The sequence below is a fragment of the Lutra lutra genome, chromosome 13 (genome assembly GCF_902655055.1).
Source record: "Lutra lutra chromosome 13, mLutLut1.2, whole genome shotgun sequence".
In the NCBI taxonomy this organism is placed as follows: Eukaryota; Metazoa; Chordata; class Mammalia; order Carnivora; family Mustelidae; genus Lutra; species Lutra lutra.
The window spans coordinates 5,543,926-5,557,188 of NC_062290.1; the positions used below are offsets into that span (position 1 = coordinate 5,543,926).

Consider the following 13,263-nt stretch of genomic DNA (forward strand, 5'->3'; position numbering starts at 1 on the left):
CAAGAAGACATACAGATGGCCAACAGGCACATGACAAGATGGTCAACATCATTCATCATCAGGGAAATGCAAATAAAAACCACAAGGAGATATCACCTTATTACTGTCAGAATGGCTAGAACCAAAAACACAAGAGCCATTTTATGAACAGTCATGTGCCACCTGAGCCTCCAATAAAAACAAAAACAGACAAAACAAACAAAAACACAAGAAATAACTGTTAGTGAAGACATAGAGAAAAAGGAACCATCATGCACTTTTGGTGGGAATGCAAATTGTTGCAGCTACTGAGGAAAGTAGTATGGAGGCTCCTTAAAAAATTAAAAACAGGGGCGCCTGGGTGGCTCAGTGGGTTAAGGCCTCTGCCTTCGGCTCAGGTCATGATCCCAGGGTCCTGGGATCGAGCCCCACATTGGGCTCTCTGCTCTGCAGGGAGCCTGCTTCCTCCTCTCTCTCTCTGCCTGCCTCTCTGCCTATTTGTGTTCTCTGTCTGTCAAATAAATAAATAAAATCTTTAAAAAAAAAAAAATTAAAAACAGAAATCCCATCTGTTCCAGTAATTCCACTACTGGGTATTTACCCAAAGAATATGAAAATATTTGGTAAATACCTGAATATTCTTTGGGTAAATATCACTTACTTGAAAAAATATATGCACCCCTATGTTTACTGAAGCATTATTTATAACAGACAAATTACGAAACAACCCAAGGATCCATCCCCAGATGAAAGGAAAGAGAAGTGAGGTACGTATATATGCAATGGAATATTATTCAGTCATAAAAATGACTGAAATCTTGCCATCAACAACAACATGGATGGAACTGGACAGTAGAACGCTAAGTGAAATAAGTTAGAAAAAGACACATACCATATGTTTCCACTCATTTGTAGAATTTAAGAAACAAGAAAAAAAAAAGAACCAGACTCTAAAATACAAGAGAGAACAAACTGGTGGCTGCTGCAGAAAAGTTGTGTGGGGAGGATGGGTGAAATATATAAAGGGAATTAAAAGTACACTTGTTTTTTTTTTTCCCTAAAGATTTTATTTATTTGACAGACAGAGCTCACAAGTAGGCAGAGAGGTAGGCAGATAGAGGGGGAAGCAGGCTCCCTGATGAGCAGACAGCCTAATGTGGGACTCAATCCCAGGGCCCTGGGATCATGACCTGAGCCGAAGGCAGAGGCTTATTAACCCACTGAGCCACCAGGCGCCCCAAGAGTACACTTATCTCGATGAGCACTGAGAAATGTACAGAACTACTGAATAATTTTTTATACCTGAAAATAATTAACACTGTATATTAATTACATTCCAAATTAAAAAACACGTTAAAAAATAAAATTCATAATTTTCAGATGTCAAAAATATTTCTCTTTGACGTTTTCTTAATAATTTAAATATGCTGCACTATTTTTAATTCATTATCCTTACAAAAACAGGCAGGAGAGTAGATTGGTAGGTAGCTGTAAGTCTGCAGAACTGAGGAACTACTCAATATTTTGATAATGTGGACCATTTTCCGATGATTAACCTGGTCAGCACTACATAGCATAGGTTTTAAAAAGGACAGAAAGCAGAGAGGTAAGTTAATGTAGAAGTTAAGAAGACAGGCATACCTCTGAGATGTTGTGGCTTCAATTCCAGAAAGAGTCAGTAAAGTGAATTTCACATAAACAAATTAGGTATTCCAGTGCATATACAAGTTATATTTATATTATACTGTTGATTTTTCAGTATGCAAGAGCATTATGTTTAAAAATACAATGTAATACCTTAATTTAAAAATACCTGATTGCTAACAAAATGCTATCACCTGAGCTTTCTGCAACTCAAAATCTTTGTGCCGGTCATGGCTGCTGACTGATCAGGGTGGTGGTTGCTGAAGGTCAGGGTGGCTGTGGCCACTTCTTAAAACAACAATGAAGTTTGGTGCATCGACTGACTCTTCCCTTCATGAAACTTTCTGGGCAGCCTGCAATGCTGTCTGATAGCTTTTACCCACAAAACTTTCACAATTGTGGGGTCAAACAAACCTCCCAAACCCACCTGCTGCTCTATCCACTAAGCTGATGCGACATTCTAAACCCTTTGTTGTCATTTCAACAGTCTTCGCAGCACCTTCACCGGGAGTAGATCCCACCTCCACAAACCACTTTCTCTGCTCATTCGTCAGCAGCAACTCTTCATCCATTCAAGCTGTATCCGGAGTCTACAGAGGGTCCATCCCATCCTCAGGCTCCACTTCTGATTCTGGCTCTCTTGCTATCTCCACCACTCCTGCAGTGACCTCTTCCTCTGAAACCCTGAACCCCTCAAAGTCATCCATGAAGACTGGAATCTACTTCTTCCAAATTCCTAATAACGCTGACATGTTGATCGCTCCCCATGAATCATGAATGCTCTCCAGGGCGTCTAGGACGGTGAATCTTTCCCAGAAGGTTTTCAATTGACCTTGCCCAGATCCCTCCAAGGAATCACTACAAACAGCAGGTAGAGTCCTGCGAAATGTACTCCTTAAGGAAGAAGACTTGAGTAAGAAATAAAACAAAGAAAAACAGAGACAAAGACTCTTAAGGTTCAGAGAACCAACTGGTGGTTGCCAGAGGGGCAGGCACAGGTGGTTGCCAGAAGGGGAGGGGGATGGCAGAGCGATCCAGGGGATCGAGAGCACACTTATCCCGATGGGCGCCGAGTAACCACTGCTGAATCATTATACTGCACCCCTGCGCACCTGAAACTAGTATAACACTCTGTTATACTCCAATAAAAAATAAATATAGTTAATTAAAAAACATTCAAAAGACTCATTTCCAGTTGAAATGACTCCTTGATCCATGGGCTGCAGAACGGATGCCGTTAGCAGACATGAAAACAACGTAAATCTCACTGTCCGACTCCATCAGAACTCTGGGGCGATCGGGTGCACAGTCAGTAAGTGACGATAATGTGAAAGGAATCTTTTTTCTTTTTTTCCTTAGGCGGGTCTCAACAATGGGCTTAAAACATGCAGCACGCCATGCTGTGAACAGATGTCCTGTCCTCTAGGTTCTGCTGCTCCGTTCACAGAGCACAGGCAGAGGAGACTTGCCGTAATTCCTAAGGGCCCTAGGACTGGAGACATGATAAATCAGCACCTGCTACACGTTAAAAGTCACCCCTCGCACTGGCCCCGACCAGACGATCAGCCTGTCCGTGGAAGCTGCGAAAGCAGCACGGACTCCTCCTGTCTAGCCGGGGAAGTCCTCGATGGCACCTTCTTCCCGTGGGAGGCTCTCGCATCCGCCCTGAAAATCTGCTGGTCAGTGCAGCCGCCTTCGGGAACGATCTCGATCTCCCGGATCTCCCGGATCTCCCGGTCACTTGCGGCAGCTCCCCCCGCCGCGCGTGCTGCTTCGCCTTGCGCTGTCGTGCCACGGACGCGGCCTCCTTCCTGGAACCTCAAGCCCGGATCTCTGCTCGCGTCAGGCCTCGCTGCTGCAGCTTCCTCCCCTCTCTCTGCTGCACAGAACTGAAGAGAGTCAGGGCCTTCCGCTTTGGCTGAGGAGAATGGCGTGGCTGGCTGGACCTCTTATCCACTAAACGTTCTCTGTATCAGCAATAAAGCTGTTTCACTTTCCTATCGTCCACGTGTTCACTGAGGTAGCACTTTTAATTTCCTTCGTGAGCTTTTCCTTCCATTCACAACTTGGCTAACCGGCATCAGAGAGAGGCCTCAGCTTTCAACACGCCTTCCTCACCGAGCTCTAGTCATGTCTAGCCTTTGGTTGACAGTGAGAGGCATGCAGCTTCTCCTTCCAGTTGAACACTTACAGGCCACCGTGGGGTTATTAACTGACCTGATTTCCATATAGTTGTTTTTTAGGAGATTGGGAGACCCACGGAGAAAGGGAAACAGTGGATCAGTGGAACAGTAGAATAGTCACAGCACACACAGTCACAACATTCATCGGTTAAGCTAGGTGTCTTTGTGGGCACTGCTTGTGGCACCCTAAAACAATTTCAATAGTAACATCAAAGATCACGGATCACAAATGACTTTAACAAATATAAAAATAATGAAGTCTTGAAATATTGTGAGAATTACCAAAATTACCAAACTTTCAATTTATAAAATATGTAATAACTTCAATGCACAATAAAGCAAAGCATACTAGAAGTTATGCCTTTACAGTAAATGGAATCTACCTAATTTAATCTCTTCTTTCCAATACACACCAGCTGTGTAACTTTGAATAAAACTTACTTCCTCAGCTTTCAATATAACTTCATATATGATGAAAGACAACAGTATAGACTTCAAGTGTCAATTTAAAATTTAAATGCAATGATCCACATGTAGTGATTATAATAGTACTTACATACTAGGTGCTCAATAAATATTAATATATATGACTGCTATTCAAATTAGGTGATAACAGTCCAAAAAATGACAGTGACAAAACACAGATGGAAAAGGTAAAATTGACCAGATCTAAGCACATTAATGCAACAGAGAAGAAATGCAGAAATAGATCCAAAGGGATATGAAAATTTAATGTGACAAAAAACATAACTACTATCATTTTTGTGAGACATCCTTAAGGCCTGCCTTAAAAAATAAATTTGGAAGCATCGCCATGAGAATAGAGGTGAAATTTATGATTTTGGATTAGACTTCAAGGACAAAACAGGAAAGTGAAAAGAATAAAGAGAAAAGGATACAGGGCACTATTTTAGGGAAGGGAAAAAACGGAAGAATCACAAAAAGATACAATTAAGAATAGCAATAGATGAATCGTTACAGCAATTCCTATCACGAAAGATAAATACTAATGGGTGGGAAAGACTGAAATGAAGTCATCTAAAATAATCAAATTCAGATGCAATGTTATGATTTCATAAGAAAACACTATTAAAATTTAAAACTCTACTTACTGACACAGCTATCATGGTACTATCTGGCCTCCATTCAGCTTGTTTGTAGGATCCAAACTGAGATGATGATTTTTCAGGTTCCTTGTAGGTTACAATTAACACACTAGGCTGGAAGGAAAGAGATTTTATTAGTATCCCACAAAAATATATCAAAACAAATTTAAAATAATTTATCATGGAGTACTCTGAAAATCTTTCATTAATTCTAAATGTGCATAAAAGAGAACAATAGAAGCCATAAGCCCTAATTAGCCCAAACAAATCAACTAAAAAGAACCAAAAGGAAAGATGATCTGAAAAGGTCTGTATCTATTAAAGTTATTAAATTGATAGCTAGTAACTTTCAAAAACAAACAGGCAAGATGGGTTCTCTAGTGAATTCTACCAAACATTTAGGAAGAAATTATACAAATTCTCCACAATCTATTCCAGAAAACAGGAGCAGAGAGACTACTTCCTAACTCTTTCTGAGGTCAGCATCAGTCAAAAACTAAAACCAGACAAAAACATTACAAGAATATAAAAGAGCAGACCAATATCCTCTCATAAACATAGCTGTAGAAATTCTCAACAAAATATTAGCAAATCTGACGCAACAATGTTAAAAAGAATTAAATACTACAACCAAGTGGAATTATTCCAGGTATGCAAGGCTAGATCAAAATGCAAAAATTAATGTAATCCATTACACATCAACAGGCTGAAGAAGAAAAACCACATGATCACACCAATACACAAAGAAAAAGAACTTAACAAAATTCAGTACTCATTCATGATCAAAACTCTCGATAAGCTAAGGATAAGGGGAACTACCTACAAAGAACCTATAAGTAACATTATACTCACTGTTAGGAAACTAGAAGCTTTTCTGCTAAACTCAAGAACAAGGTAAATACACTCCCTCTCACCACTCCTTTTCAAAATCACACTGGAAGTCCTTGCTAATGTACTAAGAAAAGAAAATAAAAGGTAACAGATTGGGAAGAAGTACAACTTTCTTTGTTTATATATAACACAACTGCCTACATAGAAATCCAAAGGAACCACCAACAAAATAACATGGTGATAACAATTATTAGTAAGGTTACAGGATGTGATGGTCATACAAAAATCAATTGTTGGAGCACCTTGGTGGCTCAGTGGGTTGAGCCTCTGCCTTCAGCTCAGGTCATGATCTTAGGGTCCTGGGATCAAGGCCTGCATCAGGCTCTCTGCTCAGCTGGGGGCCTGCTTCCCCCATCCCTCTCTCTGCCTAATTGTGATCTCTCTGTCAAATAAATAAATAAAATCTTTAAAGAAAAAAAACTGTTTATTTAACAGCAATGAACAAGCAGAATTTTAAATTAAAAACACAACAGCATTTGTATTAGCAACCCAAATATATTTAGGCATAAATCTAATTAAATATGTAAAAAATCTATATAAGGAAAACTACAAAACTCTGATGAACAATTTAAAATGAACTACATAAAGAGAGGGATATTCCAAGTTCATGGATGGGTAGATCCAATATTGTCAAGATGTTAGTTCTTAGAGCTAGCACTACAGACTCAACACAATCCAAATCAAAATCACAGCAAATTATTTAAGAGATAGCAACAGGATGACTCTAAAGTTTATATGGAGAGGCAAAAGACCCAGAATGGCCAACTCAATATTGAAGAAGAACTAAGTTGAAGGACTTGATGCTACTTCAAGACTTACTATAAAGACACAGTAATGAAGACAATGTGGTATTGGCCAAAGAACAGAAAACAGATCAACAGAACAGAGAGCACCAGAAATAGACCCACATAAAAACAGTCAAGTGATCTCCAACAAAAGAGCAAAGGTAATACAATGGAGAACACGTGGTGTTTTCATCAAATGGTGCTGAAACAACTGGACATCCACTTTCTGGTAGTATAAGAAGTTCCAGAGGGTCATCTTGTACTTTCCCTGCCACTGTCCCAGAAGCAGCCATTTTTCCAGAGATCTCTGTCTCATTTTTCTTAGAGAATTGTATTTTAAAAAGATCTGCAGGCACCTGGGTGGCTCAGCTGGTTAAGCGGTTTCCTTTGTCTCAAGTCATGACCCCAGAGTCCTAGGATCGAGTCTCTCACTGGGGTCCCTGCTTAGCCAGGAGCCTGCTTCTCCCACTATCTGCCGCTCCCCCTGCTTATGCACTCCCTGTCAAATAAATAAACTATTTTAAAAAATAATGAAAAACAAGATCTGGAAACAAGATGAATATTGCTAGTGGGGTGTCACTGCTTCTAGGTCCTCTCAGCAAATACAGTAGGAAACATACAAACTTATACTAAACCATATATGACCACATTATATCTCTACATTTCTTCCCACATATACATATGTACATATTTACATACAGAAACACTGGAGGATAATCAAGCACAATGTGGCTTATTCTAGCCTTTGTCCCTTAAGTGTAACTTTTCTTTGTTATCATTTCTTACAATTAATTTAGCTCTTTGTTCAACTCTACTATTTGCACAGACTAGTTTGGAACTGCTAAGTATATTCCTATAATAGACAAATTTACCAACTAGAATACAGTTTTTATGCTACCCTCTTTTACATTAGCATTTGTAAAGTGTTACATAGGTCATTCCCTTAAAACCTTTCTTTAATCTCTAAAAGCAAAATTCAAAAGTTTCTAAGAAGCTAGCAATAACCCAAATACATTAAAATTGCTAGAAATCAGTTGTTTGTACTTCAAATATCGATTAAAAATCAGTATCTTGGCAGGAGTGACATCAGCAAGATGGGAGAGTAGGAAGCTCTGGTCTCTTCTCCGCACCCCCCCAACAAATACATCAATTCAGGAACAATTCACAGAAAAATTCCCTTTGGTGAGAAATCCAGAATCTAATATCTGAAAGGTATCTGAAGGCTGGATGAACACAAAATCAGACTCACCAAAGCTGCTAGGGAGATATGGGAAACCCTTCTGCCAGAAGCCCCACCCGCAACACAGGATAAAACCTTCCACCTCCAGCTTTTTCTTGGGAAGGAGAAAAGCCCGCAAGTCCAATGCCCCAATTTTCTGGGGGTTGCCCAAAGGGAGGGAAGAGGGTCTCCTGCCTTTCATGAGGCATTGATAAGACCTGGCTAATCTAGCCACCAGGGAGATTGTGAGAGCAGAAATAGAATTTGGGTAGCAGTTCCCATAGCCCCTCCCCTGACTCAGCACAGAGCTAGTGGATGGGGGTGGTGGGGGGGAACAGCTGCCACCTTCTCCACAGGGAGAGAAAGAGCTGGATGGAGCATACAACAATCCACGTTTTCTGAAGGACACCTCAGGAATGGCTTTAGTTCATTTGTTACAGTGCATTGAGGGGATTCAGCATACCTTAGACACTTGGGAGACACAGAAAAAAAAAAAAAAAAAAAGAAGAAGAAGAAGTGTGTTGGACTAGCATGAAGGGTTGAGTGGTCACCAGAATCTCTGGCCAGACTGACAGCGGGGCAGGGAGGTGTCTTCTAAAATATTAGGCTAGTCCATGAAGAGTGGGCTGTAACTGTTCTGTCTAATGCACAGACACCAAAAGTCAGTCAAGGAAGATGAATAGGTCAATGTGTTCCAAACAAAGGAAAGAAGATTAATCTCCAGAAACAGACCCAAATGAAATACAGCTATAAGATTTACCAGAAAGAAAATTCAAAATAACCATCATAAAAATGCTGCAGTTGAAAGAACAATGGATGACCAAAGTGAGAATTTCAACAAAAAGAAAGGAAATATACAATAATAACAAACAAATCATAAAGCTGAAGAATATAACTTTAATAAGAAATTTAATAGAGAATTTCAACAGAAGACTAGATCAAGCAGACAAAAGGATCAGGGAACTCTAAGAAAGGTCACTGGAAATCAATGAATCACAAGACCAGTAAGAAAAAAATGAAAAAGAATACAGAAAGCTTAAGGAACCTATGGGACACCAAAAAGCAGACCAATGTATGCACAGCAGGAAAAGAGAAAAAGTAATGCCCTGAAACCTTATTCAAAAAAATAATGTCTGAAAAATTCCCAAATCTGGGGGAGGAAATGGACATACATATCCAAGAAGCCCAGAAAAACCTAAAAAAGAGAAATTCAAAGAAATACACACTGAGAAAAATTAGAATCAAACTGCCAAAAGTAAAAGCAGTGAGTATTTTGAAAGCACAAGGAAAAGGCAACTTGTCATGTACAAAGGAACCTCTTAATACAGGAAGTGGGTTTCTCAGCAGAAACCTTACAAGCCAGAAGGGTGTGGGATGAAGAGCTGAAAGAAAAAAGCTGCCAACTAAGACGAGTATATCCGGTGACGTGTCCCTCAAAAATGAAGGCAAGACAGTCTTTCCTAAACAAACAAAAGCTGAGAGAGTTCATTGACACTAAACTTGCTTACCAGAAACCACATTAGGTTTAAGAACCTACATAGGCTGAAAGCGACAAGATGAAAAAGATACTCCATGCAAACAGTAACCAAAGGAGAAGACAGAAGGTTAGATCAACCCAAACTGACTTTAAGTCAAAAAAGTGTCAAAAAAAGTAAAAGACGTTATATGATAAAAAGGTAAATTCACCAGGAAGACCTAACAATTATAAATAATAGACACACTAGTATATTATGTGTAACATCAGAGCATCTAAATAAACAAAGCAAGTATGTGCAGAACTGAATATAGTAAACAGCAGTACAATAGTAGGGCATTTCAATACCCACTTCCAGTAATGGATAGAACATGGAGACAAAATCTACGAAGAAACTGAAGACTAGAACAACACTACAGATCAAATGAAGCTAACACATATATGCAGAACTTTCTGCAAACAGCAGAACACACATTCTTCTTAAGTGTGTATGTAACATTCACCAGGACAGATCACGTGTTAGCTCACAAGTCTTAAATTTAAGACTGAAATCAAATCAACTATCTTTTCTGATCACAATGGAATGGAACTAAAAATCAACAGGAAAAAAAGGGGGGGAGGGAAGGAAAGAGGGAGGGAGGGAAGAAAGGAAAGAAGGAAGGAAGGGAGAGAAGAAGGAAAGAAGGAAAAAAGGAAGGATGGGAGGGAGGGAGGGAGGGAAAGAAAAAAAGAAAGAGGAAGAAAGAAAACTCACAAATATGTGGAAATTAAACACACCCTTGAACAATAATGAGAGTCAAAGAAGAAACCAGAAAGGAAATTAGAAAATACCTTGAAACAAAACCTAAAATACAACATACCAAACCATGGGATACAGCAAAAGCAGTACAAAGAAGGGAGTTTAAAAGCAATAAATCTCTATATTAAAACAGAAGATCTAGAATCAAACTAATCTTATATACCTCAAGGAACTAAAAGAAGAAACTAAGTCCAAAATCAATAGAAAGGAAGAAAATTATAAAGATAAGATCAGAAATAAGTGAAATAAAGGATAGTAAAATAATAGGAAAAAAAAAGTTTTTTGAAAAGATAATACTGACAAAACTCCAGCTAGACTTACTAAAAAAAAACCACACACACATTCAAAGAAATATAAAATGAGACATGACAACTGATACCAGAAAAATACAAAGGATCACAAAGATAAGTATAAACAACTCTGTCAGCAAACTGGACAACACTGAAGAAATAAGAAAATTCCTAGAATACAGAACCTATCAAGATTGAATCATGGAGAAACAGAAAATCTGAAAAGACCCATAACCAGTATGCAGATTAAATATGTTAATCAAAAACCTCCCAACAAAGAAAAGCCCAGGACCAGATGGCTTCACTGGTAAATTCTACCAAACATTTAATGAAGAATTAATGCCAGTCCTTCTCAAACTCTACCAAAATACTGAAGCAGGAGGAACACTTTCAAATTCATTTTATGAGGCCTGCAATACACAGATACAAAGCCAGATAAAGGCACTACTGGAAAAGAAAATCATAGGTTACTACTTCTGACTACAGATGCAAAAATCCTCAAAGAATGAGTAGAAAAGTGAATTCAACAGCACATGAAAAAAAACAAAAACAAAAACAAAACACCACAACCAAATTTGACTTATATTCTTGGGATGCAAGTGTGTCAATATATAAAAGTCAATTAATATGATACACCATGTTACCAGAATAAAGGATAAAATTCACATAATCATCTCAATAGATGAAAAAGTATGTGATGAAATTCAACACCCTTTTAGAAGAAAAACTTTTAAACTATAAATAAAAGTAAAGTACTTCAGTGTAAAGAAGGCCATTTAAGACCTATAGCTTAAATCATACCCAACAGGGAAAACTGAAAGATTCTCCTCTAAGATCAGGAACAAGTCCAGGATGCCTAACGCCACCTCCATTCAACATAGTACTGGAAGTCCTAGCCAGACCAATTAGTTAAGAGAAAGAAATAAAAAGCATCCAAGTCAGAAAGGAAGAAATAAAACTGTCTCTGTTTGCAAACAATATGATCTTATATAATGAAAACACTAAAGATTCCATTTAAAAGAAACTAATAACTAATAAAGGAATTAGGTCAAGTGTTAGAATACAAAATTGACATACAAAAATCAACTGCATTTCTAATCACTTAACAATGAGCTATCTGGGGGCGCCTGGGTGGCTCAGCCATTTAGCATCTGCCTTCGGCTCAGGTCATGATCCCGGGGTCCTGGGATCAAGCCCTGCATCGGGCTTCCTGCTTGGCGGGAAGCCTGCTTCTCCCTCTCCCACTCCCACTGCTTGTATTCCTTCTCTCGCTGTGTCTCTATCAAATAAATAAATTAAATCTTTTAAAAAATGAGCTATCTGAAAAGGAAATTAGGAAACAATCTTAATATAATAGCACCAAAAATAATAAAATCTTAGGATTAAAGAGCTACAGTGGTGAAAGGCTTGTACACTAAAAACTACAAAATACTGATAAAAGAAATTTTTAAAAATGGGAAGACATCCCATGTTAATGAACTGGAAGACTTACTATTGTTAAAATCTCCATACTACTCAAAGCAATCTACAAATCCAAAGCTATGTCCATCAAAATCACAATGGTACTTTTTACAGAAGTAGAAAAAAAATTCTTAAATTCATACGGAAGCCCAAAAGACTCCAAACCGTCAAGTCAATCATGACCAAGAACAAAGGTAGAGGCATCACACTTCTTGATTTCTAAATATACTACAAAACCACAGTAATTCAAACAGCATAGTTAGGGCATAAAGACAGACTCAAGCCGATGTAACAGAGTAGAGAGCCCAGAAATAAATCCGTAAGAGCAGGTCGACTGATCTTCAACCGGGTTCTAAGTATACACAATGGAAAAAGTATAGTCTCATTAACAAATGGTGCTGGAAAAATTGGACAACCATATGCAAAAGAATAAAACTGGACTTTTATCTAAACCATACACAAAAATCAATTCAAAATGGGTTAAAAACTTAAAGTTACCACTGAAACTATGAAAGAATGTCTGATTCCACTTATCTAAATAGTTAAATTCATAGTGTCAAAGTGAAATGGTGGTTGCCAGGAGTTGGGGAGAGGAGAATGGGGAGTTGCCAATCAATGACAAAGTTTCAGTTAAGCAAGGTTAAGTTCTAGAGATCTGCTGTACAAAACTGTACCCATAGCTCAGGATATATTATAAACTTAAAAATCTTAAAGAGAATATCTTGTTATGCACTTGCATCGCAATAAAATTTGTGTGTTAACATAAATAATAGTTTTTAATAACTTTATTTCTACATCAAAAAGATAGGCAGTGGAACTATTTTACCATGCTTTTAAAGCCTAAATAATAGACTATGGCTAGATTCTCCTATCTACTTCCAGAGTCTGTTGTGACATGTTATTTTAACTGAAGTATTAAAAAAAAAAAATCCAATTTTACACAGATTTATAGTTGAGACTTCTTAAATAATTGTAAATATTCTTTGATACTACACCAGTACTTGACAAAGCATAGTTCTTTAAGAATTCATTGTAGTGTGGAATCTGAATCCTTATCAATAAAGTTTTTACACTCTGTTTCAAAACCAAAAACAAAAGTACTTTGGACAGTATTTACAATGGATAAAGAGAAAAAATGTACTTAGGAAGACTACATGGAATTCATTTTAACAATCTAGAAGTAAAACCTTAGTCTCAAAGGGAAATTTAGAACAGCAAACCAATTTCTAAAAAGAACACAGTTGGAGAATTTGTGCTACCTGAACTTAAGAACTATTATAAAGTCATAGTAACCAAGTCAGTATACTATTGGCATCAAAACGGATCAATGAAAGAGAATCACTGCAACAATCTAGAAACAGAGAAGTCAGATGGAAGGTACAAAGTCAATTCAATGTAGGGAGGATCATTTCAACAAATGACGCTGTGACAA

General features: G+C 38.0%; 1 protein-coding gene across 5 annotated transcripts in view; it reads right to left on the reverse strand.

Moving 5' to 3' along the window:
* The window catches only part of RIC1 (RIC1 homolog, RAB6A GEF complex partner 1), a 160,717-nt gene that overhangs the window by 120,240 nt on the left and 27,214 nt on the right, over nt 1–13,263 (reverse strand). For all 5 annotated transcript variants that reach the window (XM_047700367.1, XM_047700366.1, XM_047700368.1 and 2 more), the window contains one exon: nt 4,919–5,026. In XM_047700367.1, coding sequence (XP_047556323.1) covers nt 4,919–5,026 — 108 coding nt within the window. Of the gene's footprint in view, nt 1–4,918; nt 5,027–13,263 lie in introns of those variants that run through there.